The following is a 27,549-nucleotide window of genomic DNA, read 5'->3' as shown; positions in this document are numbered from 1 at the left end:
ATTTATCCCCCCTTTCTTTGTGTTAGAGGCATATGCTTCTCCTTTTTGGTTTGGAGAGAGAAGGGAGAATGAAAAGAAAAGTGGTCAACTTGCTTTGGGATTCTCTTTTTATGGACAAATCAAACTTTGGTGGAAGATTTACCTTTTTCTTTTTCTCTTATTTTTTTATATTTTTTTTGGTTCTCTTTGAAATTCTTGCAATTAAATTCTCTTCATTTTCTAAATAATATGTTTGAATAAAGCAATTGTAATACCTTATATTTAATTCTTGTTTGGATAAAATAATTAAATTAGATAAACTTTCATTTTAATATTCGGTCAAATTTTGGCCAGGGTCAACTTGGTCATACTTAGCCAAATTTGTGTTGGTGTTAACTTGACCAAATTTTGTCAAATTTCGGTCTGGGTCAACTCGGCCAAATTTCGAATGGAGTCATATCGGCTGAATTTATCTCGAGGTCGACTACTTCATATTTGGCAAAATTTCGGTCGAGGCCAAATTAGGTCAAGTCGTCCCAAACCAAAATTTGGCCGTACTTGGCTAAGATGGTCATGATCGAATTCGGTTGGGTTAGCCCTAATCATATATTTGGTTGAATCGGTCCTAACCAAAATTTGGCTGAATTCGGCCGTGTCAGTCCGGACCAAATTTCGGCCAAGTTCTGCACCAATTGAAATTTGACTAAATTCGACCGAGTCAATCCTGGTTAATTGTCGGCAAAGTCGACCCCAACTTTTATTTATCTTGAACAATGAGAAATTCCACAAATTGTGAAATTTTAACTTTCTTCTTTTTTGAGTGAATTTTAAATTCTACTATTTTAATTATTTGAAATACTTTCGTAAAATTCTTCAATTTGAATTTTCTCTTAATGTTCTCATCCAAACAAGTTATTTTATTTCAAAAAAAATTCAAATTCTCCAAATAAATAAATTACTCTTTTAAATTGTCTTATCCAATCATACCATTAGAAGAAATCTAGTGAAATCATTCACGTTTTGAATACGTGTTTCATTTGCATACAGAAGAAAAGAATCGTGACAAAACTGACATGACTATTTTCTATAACGTTGTAGCAAATTTCTTTATGTGCTAGGTGTGACACATGATAGAGGATCTTTTTTCTTCATCAAAAACGCGGTAGAGGATCATGATTTGCTTATTCGGTGGTGGATGAATAATGTAATATACTTTAATATATTTGTTTTGTTAGTTAGACTACTTTTTACTGCTCTAATAACTGTTTCAAAAACACTAATTCTATTTTTCAAAGTGCAGAATGATAATGTACTAGGATAACAATAAATAAAAAGCGTAGATGTGACAGAATTTAAGGTGCGGGGAAAATGATAAAATGAGTGAAAAGCAAGAGCATCATAATTAAGATCTCAAATTATTTCCTTGAAGAGAAGGAGGAGTAGATATTCCATGAAAAACTCTGCGAAACTAGGGTAAAGCCATTAGTTATATATAACACCTTTCCTATAGCTTATTTGTATAAAGACTACACAGCTTATTCCGATGCCTTGGTGCCTTGTTCAATGTTTCGAGTGCTCAAAGGTAAGTGCAAAAAAAGAGGTGCCAAACATCAAATATTGGTGCTACTTTTAGAGGTTTGAGTGACTCGCTTGGACTTTTACTCGGTGCCATGAAGTGTTTAAAATCCCTCTCAGGTTCCAGATGTCTTCAACCTTTTCAGGCTGGACATTAGCAGCAGAATCCACCTGCAAATTAGAACAAAGGTAAAGTGTCACAAAATTTCACTAGAATTCTGGCATTTGAAGAGCGAATCCAGTTTACAATAAATCATCCATCCAAATCCTTGCATTTCACCTAGAATAAACTCACGGTTTTTGTTAGGTACCAAGAATTGAAAAGAGAAAGAAGAGTAATATTTTTAGGTACCAAGAACTGAAAAGAGAAAGAAGAGTAATATTTTTTTACTGAAAAGAACCATCCTTTTTCCCTTGCCTATCAGCTTACCCTACAATCAACACTAATCCATACAGTAAAAACACTGAAACAATCAAAGACTAAAAACGAAGTTACAGTGTATTGACTGACAATGGAACAAGTCGCAACTTTGTATCCAGTAAATTGGTACAAAGGTTGGGGATTGTTAGATATTGTTAGTTACAATATCTTATGTTACAATATTACGTGCATATAGACTTAGCCCATATTTTCTTCATTATGAATATATCATCCTATATGTATTTTCTACACAAGGAGAATTAATCTTATACCTAGTTTTCACTAGTTTTCACTACTTTAACCGGGTTTATCGCTAACCCCAACTATACATGACTTTTAACCACTTATAATTTGAATCGAATGACCATTATCCCCTCATGGTCGTACATGATATATCTATACAAGTTAACAAATGTACAGACCCATTAGGTACATTAAAAAAGATGATAGCATCACAACAATGGGACGACATACCGCTTTTGCAATAATCTCAGTGCTCTGACGAATATCAGCTGTGACTTCAAAGAATACCCATGCCCATTTGTCACTGTTGGCATGATCTGATATATAGGGGACACCACTTTTCTGAAATCTTGAAGCTTCCAGCCATGTTTTGCCTCCATCAATAGACACATCTACTCTCTCAATGCCTCTGCCACCTCCTGAGGCCGCATATCCACTAATTTTTACCTGCACACGATGTGCAAGAATTAAGATTTCAGTCAATTACGACAAGGACGAAAAATGTACAAAAAAAATAGCTAAAACTCATGAAATGGAAGATATGCCAAAGTTTGAGTTTAGATGGATGGATAAGTGCGTATTGAAAATTCATTTGGCCAAAGAAAGGATGTGTACGTGTTTTCATTTTCAGGAAACTTCAAATAAAAATATAATTTGAATTTATTTTAGAGGAAATTTTGTTTTCAGGAATCAATTAAGGAACATGAACAATATGTTTTGAAGCAAAAAGTAAAATACAGTGATGATAATTGAACACAAGAAAATTCTAGTCAAAGTTCCAAAGGTGCATGCCATGTTTAATGAGATCAAGATAAAGAAAAAACAAAGCAAATTTATATGTTGTGGAACTTCATAGCTACTAATAAAAACACATTCATGTAACTTATAAAAAAAACAAAGGAGAATTAATGCTTCCCATGTTTTCATGCATGAATAGCCCATTATAGGCATGTTTGGATGAGTTTCTCAGTAAACTCTACTAGGGAAGAAAAATAAGAAAAAAACGACTTTGATTTGGCAATAAGATAAAATTAGAGAAGCCATATGAGAGAGAGCTTCTACAAATTAGCTTATGAATAAGCCAATTTCAATTTTTCTCTCCTAAAAGGAACTTATGGAGAAGCCCATCCAAACAGGTATACACTTGATTAAATAAACTAACCTTCCCAGGCTTTATTGTGCTCACATCTTCTAGAGAACATATAACACACTGCCACAAAAATAATAAGTATTAGTTTTTGTTAGGAAACCAAGAAACGGAAATCCTAATACACAACGCCTACTCTGCTACAAAAAGAGTAACATTAAGAGTTTGTATTCCTTCACAACCTTGTAGCAACACACACCTGGGTAAACAAATTACACCACTCCTCCACACCCAACCGCCCTCACAAAGGAAGCACTGTCTTTTTCACACTAGAAATGCCCAGTACATCAATGTAATAACATGAGCTGAAAAATACTCCGCTACAACAAAGGACATATTTACCAGGGCAAAACACATACTAACTACCCGGCTACAACTAATTACAACTTTTTCTTCTATGATAGACCTGTGAAGGTCGTCCCCACTTGTTTTGGGTCCTGTCACCATTTCAATACTTTCAAAGAGGTTTGGTAAAACAATCATAAACTTACTCTGCTTGGTTCAGCATGACCTGATTACTCAACATGTAACAAATTATATGTAAACATGGTTTAAGAAATACTGAGGTTTTTTACTTAAAAAGGAAAGCAGAAACAGTAAAATAATCAAAATACCTGAACTGGGAAATCCATTTGGGGTCTGCGGGTGGACCAATCAATATTATCCCAATTTACTGATGGTGGAAACATTTTGTAGTCCTTTTGCATGAAAAAACCCTGATACATGATAATGTTAAGTTATAGGGCATTTCGAACGGGAATATTTTGATATATCGATACAACTCTAAATAATATATTAGACCTGGCATTCTTCTGCGATGATATTGATCTCTTCCAGCCATTTAACAGACCGGGCTCCAATGACACCAGGAACAACCACACGTAATGGATATCCATGATCCCTGTTAAGAGGCTAATGAAAGTGATATTAAACTAAGCTGAAAACACTAACTAAAATAACAATAACATAATATACATTACCACCCAAAGCCAAAAGAAAACTCCAAGAAGTCAATTCACACTGAAAGTATAATGTATAATAATTGCATTACAAAGGAAAGATACATTAAAAATATTTATGATTCAATGTCAAAGCCTATGATGAATTGTACTTGTTAAGATATCATTAATATCTTATCTCTATCTTATTTTCAATTTCTATTATTATCATTCTTCGTATGTATTTTAGACTTAACCCACATTTTCTTTATTATAAATACAGTCCCTATGTGTATTTTCTACACAAGAGAGATTAATCCCAAACCTAGTTTCACTATATTTAATCTTTCTATCACACATTACATTACTTATTAGTTGTCCCTTTCAAAAGGCTTGCGAATGTATTTTGTAAAACCATCAAACGTTCCTGTACAAAGTCTGATAGGCTATTTGTGAACGGTTTTACAAAAGTGTTCTAATAGACTTGAAATGAATACAAAAGAATAGAGAATAAGTTAGAGATTTATTCCCCTCTCTTAGGTTCTTATATTTATAATGACATTAAAAGTTCAAAAACAATGAATGAGAGGAAAGAGAAAAGAATAAGAAAGGTCATATCTAGAAACTAGGTACAACACAAAGCATATAGCACTGTTTCAATAAAGTCTATTTAAGACGACCTATTCTAACAAATAGCCATTCAAAGCCTTCCCTGCTAGAGTTTAATTGTTCTTTCATTTGATCTTCTTAATATAGTTTTGGATGTCAACGTTGATGGTGCACATTTTTTCATATGACGAGGAGCTTGATGGTGATGGACATGGTGGAGATGGTGATGATGCTGACAAGAAATGGATATGGTGACAATGATGATGATGATATTGGAGGATGAGACATGGACTTTTGAAGACATTTGTCTTTATTTAGTTATTGAAAAGTTATCATGTCAAGAACTTGTGTTTTATTTGTGTTGTATGAACTTGTGTTTTATTTGGTGCAGTTTGAACTTATAGTGTAGCAATGTGCTACTGGACTTCATTATTTCCTTACTGAGGTTTATTATTTTACTTCATCGTGGGATTGACATGTTGATTTATTATAATATTGATAGGCATTTAATATTTGCTTTTATACGTAGTAAACTCTTACAAATTGGGAGAGCTCTTACGAGTTTAGGTAAACTCTAAGGTTTGACAACCTTAAAACAATAGATTGGCAGCATATATAATGAATTAGGTGAAAGAAAGGAGAAATCGTGTTCTCAATGACCAAAACATACAAAAAACAGAAAAAGGAAACCATTCATGTGACAAACATGCACTATATTCGTTCAACATCTCACAAACAAATTAAACAATGAAACCTACAGAGAAAAACTTCTAGTAAAAATATCAGAGACCTACAGTGTGGCATGAACAGGGAACCCTTTTATATTTGTTTCTTCAACAATATAATGAAATCTCATAATAAAAGTCTTGAAAACTTTAGTGCTGCAAGAAGATAGTATAGTCAAAGCTACTTACTTCACCATTCATTTCATAAGCTAGCAGAACATCTGCTTCGGGATTTGTGGCCTGACTAAGTGGTATTGAAGCCTTGTATGGGCCTCCATTTTCCTCCTATCAGTTTTTGTAATTTTATTGAAAAAAATCAATAGAACATTTCAACTGAGTTAGTACAAATAATCAAAATGAAGTCAAAGTATCTGGAGTAGACATAGCCGTAGTCATCACCTTGCACTTATCAACGCTTACAAACTCCACATGTCTTCCACCAAATTGAGTTACACTAGTCAACTTTGGAATTCCAACGAGTTCCAGAACATCAGACAATTTGGCACCACCCCATGTAGCTGAGAAAGGAAACAGTGATTAGAATATGATATCTATTACGAGCTTTAGTTTGTAGCTAAGTACTCAAGAGCCATCCAAGTTGCTTTGGAAATTAATTAATCAAGAGTTCAACGTGTTTTTGTTTCCACCTTTATAAAAGCTTTATGAGCTTTGGACCAGAGGCTAGACATTATAGCTTTAATATAAAAGCTTCGATTTGACATGAGTTTTCATGTGCGTATTGAATGGGATTCCAAACAATCACTCAGTCATAAGCTAGGTCATTTACACTTTGGTCTACCCCCTCCTCCCCCTTCCATTGCAGGCCTTAGATTTCCTTCTTAACCCCCACCCACCAAAAAAAACAGCTCCTTCAATCCTTCATCATGTCAATTTTCATCACATTATTCCAAGAAAGCTGACAATACTAACCATTTCCAATAGCAGAAACATCCCAGCCAACTCCCCTCACTGTTTTGGTCTTGCTCATAGCAGTCCTTCTATTACCTGCACACTGAGATAAATCATTTGCAGGATGTAACTATCTTATCAACAGCACAAAATCCATGGCTCCAATTCAATCCATGTTTTGCAAAAGAGCACACACCTGTAATGTAGCAGTGACATTATACTTTGGGAGCATCCTGTCACCAAATAACATGGTCACTTCATTGTAAACATGACAAATATTAAAAAAACAGAATTATTTTCCCAGAACACGTTCGTGTTGTCCATAACTCTTAGATAAATGAAATGTCACTATCAATGTGACTTGTACAATTTTTTACTGATATAATCAAATAATTCTTGAAAGCAAGGTTATTGAATATCGCCTACCCAACTAAATTTTTAATTGTGATTCATAAATGATATCAAAACATAAAACTTAGTCACAGAAAAAAATATAGATTGAAATATATCATAAAAATAATGTTTAGTAACATAGTAACATTTAAAACCAGAAATTGACAATATACAAGGTTCGTGAAATAAAACATCAAGTCATGACTAAGGGCATGAACTCCATTTCTGAAGACATAACAGAACAATGGAACAGCCGAATGTAGTGCATGGAATAAAGGTGACAGTATAAAACGTATAAGAAAAATGAAAATATAGCATTTGAATAATCAAATAGGGTACGTTCAACACGACTACTTCCTCTCCTTTTCTTTTAACATTTTAAGCTAGTCTAACTTTTCAACATTTTTATACAAAACAGCCTTGAACAGAAGAAAAAAAATAACAAAAAAATCAAATTGATGAATTTTATGATTCATATTCGTGACATGGACTCACATCAGTCTTGAAAGATATAAATTACACCTGTGGCATCTGAATATGCATTTTAGCCACCAAAAAGACTTTAAAAGCGGTCCACAGCCACACTTATGGCCACAATGTCAATTTTTGGAGTTTTAGTGACCTCTACACAACCATAATTGTGGCTGCATCGGCTGCATTTGTTCCTAATTCCCCAGTGCAAGGAATGCAACAAGATTACAACTGTGGCTGCATCGACCGCATTTGTTTGTAAGTTCCCAAACTATAAGGTAAGCAACCAAACCACAACCGAGACTCTAATTCAAAACCATGGTCATCAATAAAAATCCTTAGGCATAGTTCACAACATGTAAGGACTAATTCGACCAACACTGTAAAATTAAATGATCAATTTGACATATTAGCCAACATTCCCCCTCCAATCGTGCCACAGCAAATCCTAGCTGAACTATAAGGTATGCAACCAAACCACAACCGAGACTCTAATTAAAAACCATGGCCATCAATCGAAATCCTTAGGCATAGTTCACAACATGCAAGGACTAATTCGACTAACACTGTAAAATTAAATGATCAATTTGACATATTAGCCAACATTCACCCTCCAATCGTGCCAGAGCAAATCCTAGCTGAATTATAAGGTATGCAACCAAACCACAACCGAGACTCTAATTCAAAACCATGGTCATCAGTAAAAATCCTTAGGCATAGTTCACAACATGCAAGGACTAATTCGACCAACACTATAAAATTAAGTGATTAATTTGACATATTACCCAACATTCACCCTCAAATCGTGCATGGCAAATCCTAGCCGAAATACGATATTCAATGCACGAGTTCAAACATTAAGTAAACCAAACACACACTAACCAGATATCTTTCATCATGATCTGTCTGGGACGCTCCAGCAAACCGGACACGAAGACGGAGTATCTGCTCCTCAGAACCAAACGCGTCACAAAGCAAGATAAACTAAAAGCTAGAAAGTTAAGGCACAGCGATGGAGGAACCTGTTTATGTCCTCAACGATGGGTATGGGACCGTGATTCCTCTTGTAAAAGAAATCGGAAGGGGTGACGTAGGAGGCGACCAAGGCAGAACGCGGTGGCTCCGCATTGAATGGCGTCTGAAACGGAAAAGGGAAAAACGCGGCGGCGATTTGTGCTTAGCGTTTCGAAAAATTGGGGAACAGAGAGAGAGAGAAAGAGAAAGGGATAGTGAATTGGCTTGCCTTGGCGTTAATAAGAAGAGAAGGGTGACGCGGAGGCTCCTGAGAGTAATCAGAGGGTGCTGTGAGACCTGGCATTTTCGCTGAGATGGAAAAACAGAGAGGTGAAAGCGAATGGAGCAGTGCAGTGCGTTGTGATAATGCGTCTTAATCCAGAATGTTTGTGGTTATATACGTGCCATTGGAGGAGTGATTCTTACAATGTCTCACACTTTGGTATTGAAGGAAGGGACGGATATATAAAATTGATTATTGAAAAAAATAGTTACATTCGTTTTTTTTTTTTTTTTTATAATTTCTCTTGTTTTATATTTTACTGATTTTTTGTTGCAGATTTAGAATTTTAATTGATAAAATGTATGGCAATTGAAAAATATAATAATAAATAATTAGATTATGAAATGTTCAATATGTCTTAGTCGAAATAAAAGTAGATGACAAGAAGATGATCTCCGTTTTGGTTTCGGTCCACTTAACGAAAATTATAGACTAGTTTTTGTGGTCTCTCTCATAAAAATTATGGCCTAATCAATAAATTCAAGTAAGAAAATTAGCTTAGAATTGAAACATAGAGTAAAAGAATAACAAAATGAAATAAAATAGTGTTGTCTACCTTAAAAATTAAAATATGATAAAAGAAAATTACAAATTATGCAGGTCAACCATTTCCATCATAAATCTAAGTAAAAAAAATATTTAATTTTATGATGCATTGGATCATGTTTCTACATCGGATGCTTGTAATGATAATAATTTAGATTCAAATAATAATAATAATAATTATATATTTATCATATTTTTAAAAAAGTTTGTATATGTTTTTATTATAAATATATCGTGTTAGTATCTTCTTGTTTCCAAAACAAACATATTAATATATTAGATACATATCATGTCATACTCATATATCGTATTCAAGCGTAATAAATTTAATTACACATCTTTAATTTTTTTTAAAACATAAAGACAAAATTGCCACAGCTTCAAGCCGGAAAATGATTAATGTAATAAATTTTAATTAATTATAATAAATTGTTAAACTCATCTCAGTACTTGTCGAGTTTTTCACCGATTTATTGAAAACATCTAATGCACTAGTGCAGTGCGCACCCTGGAATATTTTTTAATCTGTGGGCACTTTTGTCTCAGAGCATTCCAACCTTTTCTCCTACTTTTTTTCTCTCTTTAATTTTTCTTTTTTTATAATTAGAACTAGTTGCAGACAGTGTGTGTTATGTTCTATTTTTTTAATTTGTATACAAAATATTTATTCAGTTATTATATTATTTAAATAAATAATTTATTGATATATTTATATCTAAGTATTACAATTATATATAATTATAAATATTTATTTTAATATTATTAAAAATAAATAATATGATTTTAATATTTGTTTTGTTATATTTAAATAATATATTATAATAAATAGAACTAATTATTATATCAATACTAATAATAATACTAGAATATACTACTAATAATACTAATATATAATATTAATAATATCAAAACTAATATAATAATAATAATAAATAAATAAATAAATAAATAAATAGTAGTTAAATAATTAGACATATTAATAATAATGATGAAATAATAATAATAATAATATATTATTAATTATATGTAGTAAAACAATATTATTATATGATTAAAATGTATAATTAAACTTTGAATTATATATTATATTAAAATTAAATGTATATTCACAATCATTGTTTAAGTAAAATGTAAGAATTTTGTGCAGAATGAATCTCGTAAAAAATAAATACAATACTAATTCCAGTTTTAACTTACAAATTGTCAATAGATACACACATAATGCAAAAAATAATTAACAATATTTAAAAACAATTAACCATACGAAGAATGAAGAAAGGGAAATGAAAAAGAAAAAAAGTTGTAAAAGAAAATTAAAAAAAAAAATTTAAATTACACATGTAAACCACATGTTAGCCAAGCATCCCCATCATTTTTGGTGTTACACAACTCAAAAAAATTAACGTCGTTCAAAATGAAGATGTATTCCACGCATTTCGAAAGTACATGAATAAATTTTATATGAACTTCGAAAAATAAACGAATTTCAATTTCACATATAAGTATAAAGACTAAAAACATAGTTAATTCTAAAAAATTAATGCACACATGGACATGTATTTCAAGTGGTCCAAGATATCAAGAATTTGATTACAGAAGAGTTCATATTTATATTTTTTTTTTATGGTTAAATAATGAAATAAATTGAAAATAATAATAAAATAAAAATAATTTAATATAAATCAATATAATTAATAACTTTGAAATAATGCATAGTAAAATTATTAAGGATTAATATGCTTTTGGCCTTGTACTTATATACGATATTATAATTTTTCTTTGTGTCAAATATATAAAATTCATTCATATACCTTTGAAATGTGTGGAATACATCCTTCATTTTCAATGATGCTAATTTATTGATGAGTCGTATAACAATGAAGATGATGTGAACACATGACTGACACATGGCTGACACGTGTAATTTTTTTAAAAAATATTTGGTTTTGGTTTTGTTTTATTTTCTTTTACATTTTTTTTCTTTTTTACGTTCCATTTTTTATTCCTCTCTTTTTATCTATTCTTCATCTTCATCCATACACCTCCTTTATCCAACCATTGACGATGATGTTAGTCACATCCAAAGCCCACATCTGCATTGTCGACACGTCATTCTACTTCTTCTTCATGCACGCATGGGAGAGTAATGATATTGCTTAATGCATTTAGCTTATATTATGCACGTGGCTTATGGTTTGTGGACCCTCCTTTGTTTTTCGAGCAAATGTCCCACTTGCCCCTTACATGTGTTTGCCTTCTATTCTGTTAAGTGATTTTTGTTATGGGATTGGTAAGTCTACCAAATTGCACAAATAATAAAGTGGAAAGTCCAAGTATCATTTTCCTAGAGCCTTGTGAAACAATTAGCAACTCTTGCAATTCACAATTCAATTAGACAACAAATTTCACAAAAACAAAAATTAAACTCTTTTTGTATTTTTATCAAACATATGGTGTGCAACAATATATGCTAAAGGCTTCACAAGGATTGGGTTTCATGATTCAATTCAAAGTAAAAACACCAAACAATATACTTCTAATTACTTATCTAGCATTCATACCTTTTGTAACAAGTCGTAATGTCTTGCCGACAAATGTAAACTTGAATAATAAAAACCCTACGTCTAACAATTTTTATTATAAATTCGCATTAATAACTAATATTTTTATATTATGAATGACCAATGTTCCACATCTATATCTAACATGTGAAATCCATTAGTTGTTCAACCCCAATCAGATTTCCCAAAACTATTTTTTTGATCAGTAAGTACTCTCGTATGTGCAATATATCTCGACTATGCAATTAAAACAAGAGTAGAACACAAAAGATTATGGAAAATAATTATATTGAAGAATGAATTCACCAAGAGTTAAGAATACATTACACCCGACTCCTTTGAATGAGGGAGTTAGCTACTCTTTAACATTCTGAATACTAGAATAATGATGAAGATGAATGCTTGTACCCTTCAAAATGCACCTCTACCTTTTTTCCTTTTAGGTCAAATGTCATTTTCCCCAAAAGTATTTATTTTTCCCTCTCTCCCCAAAAAGGGGGTTTTTTCCTTAAAAGGTTTTCTGCTTGAAGGGTTGTTCCTTTTGACCTTTGTCAAGCTCCTTATTTATAGATTTTTCAAATCGGACTAGACATGCAACTTTGTACTTGATTTTGCATTGGAGTAACCAACTTTATCAATATCTCCTCTTGCTGATAACTTTGATAATTAAATTTTGTTGATATTCTTCTTAATTTCTTTAATATTTGCACTTATCTGCAAAATATTAAATATGTAAACCAAATACTTATCTTTTCCATTTTTATTAAATAAACCCAAAATATCTAAAAAGATAATAATAAAATAACAATAAAAGATAAAAATAAACAAAAAATGAAACAAGAGAATGTGAATTATCAATACCCAAAACTTTAAACTTTTTCATGTCCTCATGAAAACTTAAAACTATAAAGTAAGAAAAACTCAGGTCTACCCATCATAATATCATATGAACAAATGACTTCTTAATCAATCCTAATCATGCAATAGAAGAGAATTTCACTTTGTGGCTTTAAACCTTAAGATCAAATGGCATGATTTTGTTTAAGCAATTCAATCTTAAAAATAGTATAAGAGATAATAACCAGACTATTGAATCAAAAAGTTTACATAAATTAGTGTTTCACTCTGTACACAAGTGTTTATAAATGATCACTCATAATCAACATGTTATAAAACCACTCCATCAAATTTTGCCCATCATCTAATTTACACAATGCACACATTTGGTTAGATCAAAAAGGTCTTTCAAAGGTTGTAATGATGTTTAGCTAGAAGAAATATGGTTTTTTAGGAATTTAAAAACACCACTGAACCCAAGAGAACAACTAAATGTAAATAACTCATGGTATCCTGGTATTCTCTACAAAATAGTTTTCCTAAAAAATTTAATATATTTCTCATAATACAACCCTTTCTTTATCACATGAGATTTGTTGTCTTTTCTCTTCTTTCAGTTTTTCTTTTTCCTGGGGTAGGATTTTTACAAAAGCCTACCCCAAACTCATTCAATCCCATACCCTGGTACGATGTTTATAGTCTACCCCAAACTAATATGATCTCATACCTTTAGTTTACTCAACATGTACCTATTCTATTTGGCTAAGGTGTAGGACAAGATATATTTTCTTTAAAGGTTAAGAGTAAAAGAATAAAATAGTTAGGCTCAAAAAGGGTAACAATAAACAATTAACATATACCAGGGTTGACTATTTGGGTAAGTAGCTTAAACATATCAAACAAATGTCTTTATCCTTTCTAACAAATTATGTGATTATATTAATAAGAATTAGGCAAAAAACACTTCCATGTGAATAAATGCTTTCCTTAAAACTCTCTACTCTCAAGCTCATAACACTCATATGCTTTCAACACTCAAATGTTTCCACACTAAATATCCCAAAAAAACATGGTCATACTCTCACATTGATTAAGGACTAACTAAATATAAACATATCAAACTATCTTACAATGAATGTATGTCACAAGTTATCTCAGCTATATGCATAATTATAAGACAAGAAAATCATTGCTCAAACATATTCTAACTCAGTTGACCATCCAAACATTCAATTCATATAGTTTGAGGACATGATTAGAACAAATCAAAGAGAATTTAATAAATATGCATGTTTAGAGATAAACTATAAAAATATTCGTTGAGTGAGCATCAGTATGTTCGTTGGGCGAGCAAACTGGCGTAGCGAATGAAAATGTGAGGTCAAGTAGTCGCTGGACGAGCAAACTTCGCTAGTGAATAAAAATGTGTGACGATATGGTAGCTGAGCGAGAGAATTCGCCGAGCGAGTGATGCTGAAAAATGTTTTAAAGAAAAAATTTACTAAAAATAATGAGTTGCCTCCCTACAAACTCTTGTCTAACGTCTTTTAGTTTGAAGCATGATATTCATTGTGAGTTTTTTTTTTCTTTTGTGGTGGTCGCTTGTTGAACCAATATCATATGCTTCTTTGTGTCTTATCTTCATTTTCATCAATACCTTGCACTCATAAGAACACAAAAGGTACTCAAACAAACAAGTTATACCAATTTTTATATAAAAAAGTTAAGAATTTGAAATAAACATAAGAATAACAACAAAACAAGTAAAACTATAGAAACAAGTAAAAATAAGAAACAAAGATTTTTTTTCTCAAAACATAAGCACAACAACCAAACAATAATTCCAATATGCATAATGATTAAACAAATTTCCTAAGCAACCTTACTCAAATGTCTCTTGTTGCAAAATTACTCAGTACTCTCATTTATGATGAATACTACTTTCCCTATTCTCTAAGATTAGACATGTAGATGTCTCTTGTAATGTCCATCTAAGTCTGACATACCTTACCAAATCTCTTGGACTAAGCATGCATCAAAACTTATATTAAGAACCAGAGCATGCTTTCCACTTCTAGTGAATTGCAATATTATGTTTGATTTGATTAGTTAGGTTGTTAAATCCCTTGTCTAGGACCCTCCCACAACTAGATTATGTTCTAAGGCGTACCTTGAGACAAGCATTAAGCACAAATCAAATAAATGGAAATCATAAACATCTATAGAACAACTGCATAAAAGAAAACACAAAAAAAACACATAACAAAGTCTAAAAGAGATAGAGATGCCCAAATTGCTTTGTGTTTAAACAAAAGTCACTAGCAACAACGCCAAAAACTTGTTACGGGATTGGCAAGTGTACCAAATCACACAAGTAATAAAGTGGAAAGTCCAAATATCATTTCCTAAAATACTTGTGAAATACTTGGCAACTCTTGCAATTCATAACTCAATTAGACAACAAATTTCACAAAAACAAAAATAAAACACTTTTTGTATTTTTATCAAACATATGGTATGCAAAAATATATGATAAAGGATTCACTAAGATTGGGTTTCAGGATTTAGTCCAAAGTGAAAACACCAATTCCTTATCTAGCATTCACACCTTTTATAACAAACTATGATGCATTACCGACAAATCTAAACTTGAATAATAAAAACCCTATGTCTATCAATTTTTATTATAAGTTCGCATCAATAACCAATATTCTAATGATATGAATTACCAATGCTCCACATCTATGTCTAGCATGTGAAATCCATTAGCTGTTCTACCCTAATCAGGTTTCCCAAACTATCTTTTGTATCAATAGGTACTTCTACATGTGCAATATATATGTTAAATGAGATCTGTCTAATACTCTTAACCACAAAGGGATCTGTGTTGATTAATGAGTTTCTCACTTGTTTAAAGTGTATCTTGAAGGAGTCTTTAAGGTTTAAAGCTTAGTTAATCAATCACACAGTTCTGGGTTAATGGACTGTTTTAAAACAATCAAGGAGAATTAAAAGAGAGAAGAAAGAAGCAAGACACACAATTTATACTGGTTCGATTCAAAAAGAATCTACATCCAGTCTTCTCCTAAGTAACACACTTAGGAGGATTCCACTAAACAGAAAGGTTCCAAGAATTACAAGCACACCTATGTAATTCTAACCCCCAAAACCCAAGAACTTGATTCAACAATCAAGAACTTCCCCTAGGAGCAATGCATCCACACAATTGCACCTAGGTCCACACTTCAACCACTGAAGCTACTGTAATCAAAGACACAGAAAACAAAACAAGAAACGAAAACACCTAAGTTGTGCAGATTTGACTTGATGCTCCTTGAATCAAGCAAGATCCTTCATGGTAGAGTCAACCATCAATCATTCTTGGATCTGTGCTTGGGTTATTGCAGAATCTTCTGAAGCTCTTCTGTCTCTCAGATTGCTCTTTCTCAGATGAAGACTGCGTGATCTCTCTCAAAAATTCCAGACCCAAAACAGATTACAAAACAGCTTTTATACAAAGGTTTTTGCTGTCACTAATTCAATTAGCCATTTACCTAATCGATTATCGTGAGTATATTTTCACTTACTTAGTACAATACTCACAGCTAATCAATTAGTCAAGGAGCTAATCATATACAGAGTTACACAGCAAGCCTGAAATACAATTGATAAAGAGAAGCTAATATCCTAATGCATATCCTAACTGGACCAAGCTATGTTTTATCCCAGATCAGTAGACATCATCAAAATTGTTCTTCATTTATGGATATAAGGCTCCCCCTTTCAACAATCTCCCCCTTTTTGATGATGTCCAAAACATGGACTATGATAAGCCTGCCTGCAGCACATTAAGCAAACACAACAGCAGTACAAGCACACAAGGCAAACAACAGCATAGGCATATAACAGATATCACTTTAATTTTATGCTCCCCCTATCAGTATAGCCTATCAATGCAGTGGCAAAATAATTCTCCCCCTTTTTGGACAGTAGCAAAAAGACATATTCAAGATGGGACAGAAAAAAAAAACAACTAAATAGCGCAGCAAAGTAAAAGATGCAGCAGTAGATAATGCATAACAACCAGGATAACAACCAGAATGCATAGCAATTTCGCATAATGGATTAGCGGGCTCCTTTTGAGAAATTAAGTAGCAACTATGTGATGCAGAACTTAACACAGACTAGGCTTCAGATAGAGCACGATAATGGATTAAGGCCAAGGTTAGGCAAGCAGCTACACAGTTTGAACACAATAGGCATACAATGTATGACAATACTACCAACGCAGCAGGTGAAATCAGTAGCGCAGGTTAACATCAGAGTGCAGACAGCCATAATCAGTTGCAATATCACAATAGAAGAGGAACTTTTCACCTTGGCAATGCCTAAAATTTGACCTTTGTTATTAACACCTCTTGTAACATGACCAATAATTGGCTTTGTAAGATATCTTGCAGAACTTCTTCACATCTCCTTTCATGTGTCTTGAGCATCCATTATATAAAAGCTACATTGTTTTCCTTGCATCAAGACACACCTGAAACAAAGATTAAAGAGAAGATGCAGGTACCCAATTGAACTTGGGTCCTTTCATGTTAGTGGTTTGAGGTGTTCCTTTAGGTACCCATCTGTACTCTCCTTTAGGAACCCCACAATTTTTAAAGTAGCAGGAATTAGAAAAATGGCCAGGTTCAGAACAGTAGGAGCAAATGACAGATGTTGGTTTACTCATATCTAGAAAACTTCTGGTGCCTAATGGATTAGATTTGCCACTGTAACCTATTCCCTCTTTATTAAGCACACTCCTTTGAGATCCTAACACTGCATCAAGATTTGATCTTCCCAAAGTGAATTTTGAGAGAGTTTTCATTAGATAATCTATCTTTTCTAGCTGTCCTAGGCATTTTTCACATTGGGGAGAGCTTGTGTCATCTTTGGACCTAGAGTGTTTCTTAGATTTCTCTAGTTTTTCAAGACTTGTTATCAGATTTTCATTTTCCTCTTCTAGTTGCTTTACTCTACCTTCAAGCCATTTAATTTCTCCTCTACGCTTATTATTTGACTTTTGCAATTTTGTAGCTTCCTTATGCAATTCATTAAAAGCATCAAGTAATTCATAGTAATTATTTTCATCATCATTGGAGTTGAAACTACTCACACTACTCTTAGAAGAGCTTGTTCCAGCCATAAGACAGAGGTTGGTCTCTTCCTCAATGCTTCCATCAGATTCACTAGATGAGCTGGAGTCACTATTGTAAGCTTTCCTTTTCTTCTTGTGCTTGTCTGTCTCACCTTTCTCTTCTAATTTTTGCTTCAGCTTGAGGACAGGGCATTCAGGTTTGATGTGTCCCATTTTTCCACACTCATAGCAAGTTGGAACATGTTTTTCTTGCTTCCTAGAGGATCTTTTAATTTCTGCAGAATTACTGGTAGCTTTGTTCTTGTATTTTATAAATTTTGAGAACCCCTTTACCATTAGTCTCAAGGCTTCACTGTCAGAGTTGTAATCATCATTAGATTCATCTACAATTTCTGCTTTCTTCAGTTTTGCTGCAGATTTTACAGCACTCTTCAAGGCTATTGTGTGCCTCTTTTCTCCATCCTCTTCTTCCTTGAGTCTTCCAAGCTCTAGTTCGTGTTCTCTTAGCTTTCCAAAGAGTGTAGCTATGTTCATGCTAGTGAGGTCTTTGGATTCTGAAATTGCAGTGACTTTGGGCTGCCATGTCCTGTTTAAGCTCTTCAAGATTTTGATATTCAATTCTTCTTTGTCAAAGATCTTGCCAAGAGCTAGAAGGTGATTTACTATATGTGTAAATCTTTTTTGCACATCACAAATGCTTTCTCCAGCCTTCATTCTGAACATCTCATACTCTTGAATGAGAGTATTCTTCCTTGCCCTTTTGACTTCATTCGTGCCCTCATGGGTGACCTCCAAAACATCCCACATCTCTTTGGCGGATTCACACACAGATACCCTGTAAAATTCATCCAAAGTTAGTGCAGAGGATATAATATTTTTGGCTCTAACATCATAGTGTGCCCTTTTATTTTCATCAAGAGTCCATTATGAGAATTCTTTAAGAACAGTTTTGCCTTCCACAACTTTAATGGGTTGAAAAGGTCCAATAACTACAGCATCCCAGACCCCTTTGTCCACTGATTCAAGAAAAATTTTCATTCTAATTTTCCAAAAAGGGTAGTTTTCACCAGCAAACAAAGGTGGCCTGTTGATGGATGCCCCTTCAGCAAAGGTTTGAGATGTATTAGACATATCAGGATCTTTCTAATCGATTATCGTGCGATTAGCCAGCTCTGGTGCCAATTGTTAAATGAGATCTGTCTAATACTCTTAACCACAAAGGGATCTGTGTTGATTAATGAGTTTCTCACTTGTTTAAAGTGTATCTTGAAGGAGTCTTTAAGGTTTAAAGCTTAGTTAATCAATCACACAGTTCTGGGTTAATGGACTGTTTTAAAACAATCAAGGAGAATTAAAAGAGAGAAGAAAGAAGCAAGACACACAATTTATACTGGTTCGATTCAAAAAGAATCTACATCCAGTCTTCTCCTAAGTAACACACTTAGGAGGATTCCACTAAACAGAAAGGTTCCAAGAATTACAAGCACACCTATGTAATTCTAACCCCCAAAACCCAAGAACTTGATTCAACAATCAAGAACTTCCCCTAGGAGCAATGCATCCACACAATTGCACCTAGGTCCACACTTCAACCACTGAAGCTACTGTAATCAAAGACACAGAAAACAAAACAAGAAACGAAAACACCTAAGTTGTGCAGATTTGACTTGATGCTCCTTGAATCAAGCAAGATCCTTCATGGTAGAGTCAACCATCAATCATTCTTGGATCTGTGCTTGGGTTATTGCAGAATCTTCTGAAGCTCTTCTGTCTCTCAGATTGCTCTTTCTCAGATGAAGACTGCGTGATCTCTCTCAAAAATTCCAGACCCAAAACAGATTACAAAACAGCTTTTATACAAAGGTTTTTGCTGTCACTAATTCAATTAGCCATTTACCTAATCGATTATCGTGAGTATATTTTCACTTACTTAGTACAATACTCACAGCTAATCAATTAGTCAAGGAGCTAATCATATACAGAGTTACACAGCAAGCCTGAAATACAATTGATAAAGAGAAGCTAATATCCTAATGCATATCCTAACTGGACCAAGCTATGTTTTATCCCAGATCAGTAGACATCATCAAAATTGTTCTTCATTTATGGATGAAAGGCTCCCCCTTTCAACAATATATAGAGTATGCAATTAAAATAAGAGTAGAATACAAAAGATTATGAAAAAGAGTTATATTCACTAGTGCAAAATTACCTTTTAACAACAATATATTACATCAGTTTAGTTAAAAATGATGTAATAAAAATGCGGTGGCAATTTTATAATTAAAGAATCGCATATTACATCGGTTGTAATTAAAACTAATGTAATATTGAATTAAAAATATAAAAAACACTCTCACGCAAACGCAATCACTATTTCTTTCTTCTTCAAATATTTTCTCTCCCATCAAAGCCCTAAATCTTCTCCCGCAACGAAACATCCTTCCTCATCATATTCCTCTTCAACTTCACTCTGATAGTGGTTTGCTTGGTGCTAGTGGTGCTTCGCTCTACTACGCTCATCGTTTAAGTTGCTGGATCTATTTTGCTTGACCCCGCTTCTGCTAGATTTGTTCCGCTCATTGTCGTCGTTGCTAGATCTACTATTTTCATTGTCGTTGCTGGTGGATCTGCTTCGCTCGTCGTTGTTATTGTTGGATCTACTATGCTCGTCACCATCGCGACTAGATCTGCTCTGCTCATCTTTGTTGTCGTCATTGGAACTGCTTCGTTCGTCATCATTGTCGCTGGTTCTGCTCCGAGCGTCGTTGCAGCTCCGCTCGCCACCGCTACTCCGCTTGCCGCTGCTGCTCCACTCACCGCCACTGCTCTGTTCGATGCAGCTGCTGTTCCGTTCGACGTCGAGGCTTCTTAGTTCAACATCATTGATTCTTGGTTCATTGTTAGTTTGACATAGGTATTTTTTCATGTTAAAAGACTGAGTGAAAGTTGTTGTGTCTCTGTTCATCATAACTGTTAATTAAAATATTAGTTAAATTTTAAACATTTGATTTGATTATCTTTTGCTAAAGAGTGTCCTTTGTAAATGTTTTCTTATGAATTCATGTCGAGAATATTTGGATGGATCTTGGCTCGAACTAGCTGGATTGTTATTCTATTTAATATGAATATATTTGTATTAAGTACCCACAGTTCCATTGTGATTTGCTAAAGTGGATGTTGCATAAGTTTTTGTTCTTTTTCAATGAAGATTGCTATAACTGGAGCACTCGAATATTTGTATTTTTTTTAATATCATGTGTTACATCGGTTGTTCCATAACCGATGTAAAGAGTGTCAAATTTATTACATCGGTAATTATTACATCGGGTCTAAAATCGATATAATAAGCCATAAAAAATCGATGTAAAACATAATTTTTGTACTAGTGATTGAAGAGTGAATTCACAAAAAAAGTCAAGAATAAATTACACCTAGCCCCGTGAATGATGGAGTTAGCTACTCCTTCATATTTTGAATACTAGAATAATGATGAAGATGAATGCATGCAGCCTTCAAAATGCACATATACCTTCTCTCCTTTTAGGTCAAGTTTCTTTTTCCCCAAAAATATTTATTTTTCCCTCTCTCCCCTAAAGAGGGTTTTGTCTCCAAAAGGATTTTTTTTTCCTTCCCGAAGGGTTGTTCCTTTTGACATCTATGTAACACTTATATATAGATTTTTCAAATTGGAGCGAGCTTGCAACTTTGTACTTTATTTTGTATTAGAGTAGCCAACTTTATTGATATTCTTCTTAATTTATTTGATATTCCAACTTTCTGCAAAATACTAAATATGTAAACCAAATACTTATCTTTTCCAATTTTATTAAATAAAATATAAAATATCTAAAAAGATAATAATAAAATAACATTTAAAGATAAAAATAGACAAAAATAAAACATGATAATAAAAGTTAGCAATTTTCAGCTATCCAACATTCTCTTCCATCTCTTTCTCTCTTTTTCACTTCTGCCAATTTTTATATAATAGAGAAAGTTGGCTTTGGGGGCTACCTGTGCCTCCATTCCTCGCTGTTACCTTCTTCTAAAAAATGGTCACATTATTCCTCTATAAAAAGGAGTTTGAGTTAAAGAAGATTAAGAGAAAGGAAATGATTCAACAAAAATGTTGAACAAAAAAAACCCTCAAACAATAATGGAATGTTGATCGTAAAGTAGAGTAGTCCAAAACATAATAATATCAAGGTTCACACACCTAAAATTGCATCTACAACTTATACTAACTTTTACCATTTATGTTATCAACATTGAAGTTATACAAACAATCATGGTATATAAGCCATTTGAAAATATGAAAATTAAGTTGTCACAACCTAAATCGTGACGGGACGACGAACTTAAAAATAAATTAATTTGAAAAAAAGATTAGAAGTCACCACCATAGTTTATTCTAGAAAACTATGGAAAACCATAAAAATAAAATAAAGTCAGTGAAAACCAAATTTAGGGTCCGGGAGTCGGTCCCCTAAAGAAAAAATAAAATAAAATAAAATAAAAATGGGAGTGCATAAGTGAGTATGTGAGTGCAATGAGAAAAACTACACATATGAAAACGGGGTGCATAAAGAGAAAATGTGTGGTGCATAAAGTAAATGCATCCAAGTTTAGAAAAGGAAATTAAAGGAGTGAGGTGTGTGCTTAGTGAAAATGCAGGTACATAAGGTAAAATAGAACTTAATGTAAGGGGTATGAGGTTATTACATTGGGGGAGTGCATGAAGTAAATAAATAACCAGAACCCAAATTAAAAATAGGGGTGCGCGAATTAAATTATGGAGGTGCATGAAGAAAAATGAATCTGTCAACCCTAATTAAAAGCAGGGGTGCGAGAATTAAATTATGGAGATGCGTAAAGAAAAAGTTAAATCTGCCCTAATTAACAAAACACATCACTTGAGACCTAACCCTTAAACTTCATCTTCTTCCTTCCACAAAACACCATTGTTGCCCCTACTTGAGACCTACAACCAGACCACCGACAACGACGCGATCAACAATGGCGCCGACCTTCATCGTCGCGCCACCACCAACGACAATGCTTGCCATTACTCGATACCCATTTAGGCCACCGTCATCGACACTTTTCTTACACGCACAAAGGAGCCATCTTCTTTATTCATCATTATGTCACAAGCCACGCAAAATGCCAACTTAGCATATAATCACGATTGCCAACGACGTGGACAATGTCAGCCACCATCATTGTGCCACCACCAACGACAATGCTAGCCACCGTTTCTCCTTTCAAGTTCACACTAGGATTCCCAAATGTTCAAGCAGAGAGTCCCAAAACACACTAAGATTTTGTCTACTATTAAACGCCAGCACCGTAAGGTCACCCAAAACACCATTCTATCTGTCGTAGCATTCGCCTCAATTTTACTTGAATTCCTAAACCCAGTTCTTATTTACTGTTACTTTTTTTAGTTTTACGTGGTGGGTTAGTTAATCATCTTATAGTATCAGATTAAGAAAGTTGATTTTGTTCCCATAATTCATACAATTAATACATCCATAACATAAGGAACAAGGGCATCATAGCAAAGTTAAAAACTATATGTACCTTAATTACTCTTAATTCTGAATGAAAGTTGAATATCTCCTGTATGCTCCTTTGGTTTCAGCATATCACTCCGTTTATGAAAAAAACATGTGTCATTTCCATTGTTGCTATTGACACGGTAAAGTGAATCCGCTTTTCCTCTAGTGCGTGAACGAAGTAGAAAATGGCAGATCTCTTTCTCTTTTGTTTTGATAACCCAAATTTTTTGTTTTTGCTAGAAGAGATGTAACCCAAAAAGAACGAAGAAGAACTTGCAGACTTGATGATAAGCAATTTCTGTTTTTTTTCTTTTTACCACGATGTCCAATATGTGTAAATGAAGTCATGAGTAGGAGTTGAAGTAGAAGTTGAAATATGAATAAAAAACTGTTCCCTCTAATCTTGCAAACCGTTTTTATTTTCAATTTTCAATTTTTTAATTTCTGAATTTTATTTATTAATTAAAAAAATGAAAAATACTTAGTAATATTATTATTTTTTATTTTTTATTTTAAAACACAAAAAAATTATTTTAATGAACTCTGAAAAACATAAATTAAAGAAACTTTTATTAATTAATTTTTTATTTTTTTAACAATTTATTTTTATCCTTTTTTATTATTTAACACTTATTTTTGAATATATATATATATATATATATATATATATATATATATATATATATATATATTAAAAAACAATGTTATTCGTCCAAACGAAATTGGGTGTTTGACATAAGTAATGTAAAGCATATGAATTTTTTTAACAGCCACAATGCGTAACAACAGTAGCAGGAAGAAGAAAGTGGACAAGCTAACAATTGTGGTCTTGGGGTTGATAATGGTCTCTCACAAAGAAATTCTTTCCCTACAATCAAACCCTAAATCACCAAAATTTTGACTTCCACATCCAATTAACACAAGAACCCATCCAATCCTATTGTGTAGTATGCTTACGTAACCCATAACAGTCTCAATTTACCAAATTACTATCATCAGAATCTGAAATCAGGTGTATCAGTCATTCCCCTCCTTTGTCGAAATTTACCAACTCCTAAAATTATTCAATCATCAACTACCCTCTACAGTAGCACTTTTTCAATAATTTACATTCACAAGCATTCACATATAATCATAGGCATTTACACTACATACAAAAACATCACAGAACTCCAAAAAGACTATAGCACCCAAACCACTTATGTTTGTGTCGTCGAGCTGTTCATCCTTGCTGTCAGGCGGTTCTACGCAGAACTAACAATTCTGAGTTGAATCACATGAGTCGCCTCACCAACCTTCATCGCCACCAAGCAGTTTTTGGAGATCATAGATATTCTTGAAAGAAATCAATTTGTATGAACTTGAAAGTGATCTAACTTCAAGTATGAACCATATAAGAACATCTAAGACTCTAGAAAACATAAATCAATTGGCGAAAATGCAAGCAAATGGACTGAATCCGTGCATGAACATCCACAAGCTTCATTGAAATGATCATTGCTTATTGTGTGATGTTGCAACATGATTGAGCTTCCAAAATGCAATTGGAACATTTAAACTAAGAATTGATGACAAGCAAAGCAATTACACATGACTAGACAACATGAAAAGATGATAAACTGAAAATTAAACACAAAAAGAAGAAGAAGAATCACCAAAAAAATGAAAGAAAACAACAAAACGTAAAAATAGTGCTGGAAAATAATTTGGAACCTAAGAACACTTGTATACCAATGATTCAAGGAGAACTATAATTTGAACCATTAAGATCCATGTAGACTCAATGATAATTGGTGCAAAAAAAAGAAGAAAACATAAAGAAGACATGAAAAGAGAGTGGAACCACACAGAAAAGCAAAGGAAAAACGAAAATGGATTAAGAACACTTACTCAAGCCGAGACAAATGGATGAACAAGGCTTGAGTGGCTCTAGATACCACTTGATAAAGCTCCTTGCACGGTTTTTGGGAGAGGAGAAACTTCATTAGTGTAGCGGAATTTGGAGTGGAAGCAAGGTTGAAGGCATTTGAGCAATGGATGGTGTGGTGATGAAGTTCTAGGAAGGAGAAGCTATCCTAGAGGAGATCTAAGGAGATTCCTAGCTCTCATGACTCTCAATAAGGAAATGTGTGGACTGCTATCAACATCTAGGAATTTGTCATTCAAATTAAGAGTAACCTTTACACAATGCATATGAGCTCTCTTATATAGCCTAAGGAGAAGAAAGAATTCAGCTAGGCTAAGTTTATGACATGTGTTGAATTCATTCTAAATCTAGATCTAGATGTCCTTATTTTGTGGATTAAGTGCCATGTGGCAAGTCACACCTTCCACATTGCAACATGTGCTCAATGTGTTAAGTGTGGCATGCTTTCTAGACACCTATTCAGCCAAAGCTTGTTTAATGAGGCCATGAGCCTAATTAAACAATGCTTTGGTGATTTTTTGATCAATTATTCAAAGTAACAAATATTTACAAAGGATGACCCAACTACATTGGTCGAATTTGCACATGCACTCAAATGTTCATCTGGATTTTAATATCCTCCTAGCCCATTTGAAAAGTAGCTTGATTCCATTGGGCCTTGAAGGATTTTGACCATCACTAGCATTTTGAATCTTCTTGAGCATTCCTTTGGTGATTGGGCCTTTATTTGGGTTTGGGCCTTATTTTGGTATTGGGCCTTGAAATGGGCTTGGGCTAAATTCATCATCTTATTTGAGAAACATTAGTGTAGTTAACATGTTTGAAGGTGAACTGGTAGGTGATCCAGTGGTGTTTGCATTTCCAAACCTATTACTAGAACCTGAAGATGATGCTGACTTTTGCTTTCGTAATAGTTTACATTTTGGAGTCTTAAATTCAAAGAACCTGATTAATGCAGTAAATCTTAGGACAAGAAAGAATGTGATCAAGGAGATGTTGCTACTCTTACCATATGGTACTTATTATAGCTGACAACTTATTATATGGTACTTATAAAACTATATAAGTTATGATTTGGCACTAAACATTATACATCATGTTGAATTCTTATACTACTTATTTATTGACTACCACAGGGGGAGATCTCACGCGACATAATCCACTTGTTAAGTGAATGAATTTTGAGTGGTTGGATTGTTAAAATATTTGAGGAATAACATTTATGCAGTATTACGAAGTCTGATGTAATTGTAGACTACTCTTTCAAACACTTATATTTCCCAATTCCATGAACATAATTAGCACTGATGGAAGAATTTTTGAATCCCTCCACTTAGTCGATGCTGATTAAAAAATTTTGCACTATCACAGTAAAAAAACTAGCAATTCCATGAACTTATTATTCCTTTATCACAACCCTACAAAAAGTGGTAAAGCAAGGAAAAAAACTCGTAAACACTGTTGTAATACTTAATACAATATCCATAATTTAGTCATAAAGATAGTGGTTGTCCAAGTGGTCCAAGTGGTCCAATTCGGTCTTCTAAAGTTAAAACATCAACTACTAGAAAGTTCATCACAACTAACCGAAAAATACATTTAAATCAAAATATGCTTTGTCACCACAACTAAAAAACACATCTCCCAATATTCTTCACATAGGCTATCCAATGGGTGGGTTGCTTGAACTTGCTTGAGAACCTAAAATAGATGCCCCACTTGGGGGCTTGGATGACCTTCCTCCCTTCCTAGAAGTTGTCCTTCTCGTGGTGGTGGTAGCAGATCTCAAGTTCGTCTTCCTTCAAGATGCACTAGTACTTGCAGTTGTTGTAGACCTTTTTTTTCTGTTTTCCCTATTAATAACATGCATTCATTAGCTTCAACATTGTAATTATATCAGAAATAAAGTGAATATGATAAATAAGATGTACCTTACTGGTTTTTCCCTGCTTGCCGCCTTTGATGTTGTGATCAAATTGTCCACAACTACTACATTTCATTCTAAGATTCTTCTTCCCCAATCTAGAGTGACTCATATGCTCACCAGGTTCTCTCCTTCTTAATTTTCGTGGCCTACCAGGTGGAGTCTTATATATTGAGGTTAGGATTCAGGGTGCATTTGTTTTAGGCCATAACTACTGGCTATTAATGGGTGAAATTTGTGACCCATAACAAGGTTGATAAGCCTCCCTTTTATAATATGCATGCACATAATCAGAGGGTTGTTCTACTCTAGAATTATGTAGCCACCACATGTCTACAGG

The 27,549-nt window shown here is 33.4% G+C and overlaps 1 protein-coding gene across 1 annotated transcript; it reads right to left on the bottom strand.

The window, feature by feature from the left end:
• Window positions 1–1,356: 1,356 nt before the first annotated feature.
• SOX (sulfite oxidase) lies at window positions 1,357–8,864 on the bottom strand. Its single transcript, XM_028069242.2, has 12 exons — window positions 8,654–8,864; window positions 8,433–8,548; window positions 8,293–8,355; window positions 6,743–6,779; window positions 6,568–6,649; window positions 6,037–6,155; window positions 5,827–5,922; window positions 4,167–4,277; window positions 3,980–4,081; window positions 3,381–3,428; window positions 2,450–2,665; window positions 1,357–1,725 (listed from the first exon to the last, which is right to left on the bottom strand). The coding sequence occupies exons 1-12, from the start codon at window positions 8,726–8,728 to the stop codon at window positions 1,609–1,611; spliced, it is 1,182 nt and encodes a 393-aa protein (XP_027925043.1). The 5' UTR covers window positions 8,729–8,864; the 3' UTR covers window positions 1,357–1,608.
• Between the last annotated feature and the right edge of the window lie 18,685 nt (window positions 8,865–27,549).

This window comes from Vigna unguiculata, chromosome 4 (genome assembly GCF_037176805.1).
Source record: "Vigna unguiculata cultivar grain cowpea cultivar isolate G323 ecotype 2 chromosome 4, ASM3717680v1, whole genome shotgun sequence".
Taxonomy (NCBI): domain Eukaryota; kingdom Viridiplantae; phylum Streptophyta; class Magnoliopsida; order Fabales; family Fabaceae; genus Vigna; species Vigna unguiculata.
The sequence above is the reverse complement of the archived record's forward strand: the minus strand, read 5'-3'. Positions and strand labels throughout refer to the sequence as shown.

Excerpts from the sequence above, each read along its gene's own strand:
- SOX (XM_028069242.2), bottom strand. The coding sequence starts at position 8,728 with ATGCCAGGTCTCACAGCACCCTCTGATTACTCTCAGGAGCCTCCGCGT. Across the intron at positions 8,356-8,432 it reads ATCGTTGAGGACATAAACAG|ATACTCCGTCTTCGTGTCCG; the intron begins GTTCCTCCATCG and ends TCTGAGGAGCAG. Across the intron at positions 6,156-6,567 it reads TGTTTCTGCTATTGGAAATG|CTACATGGGGTGGTGCCAAA; the intron begins GTTAGTATTGTC and ends TTCCTTTCTCAG.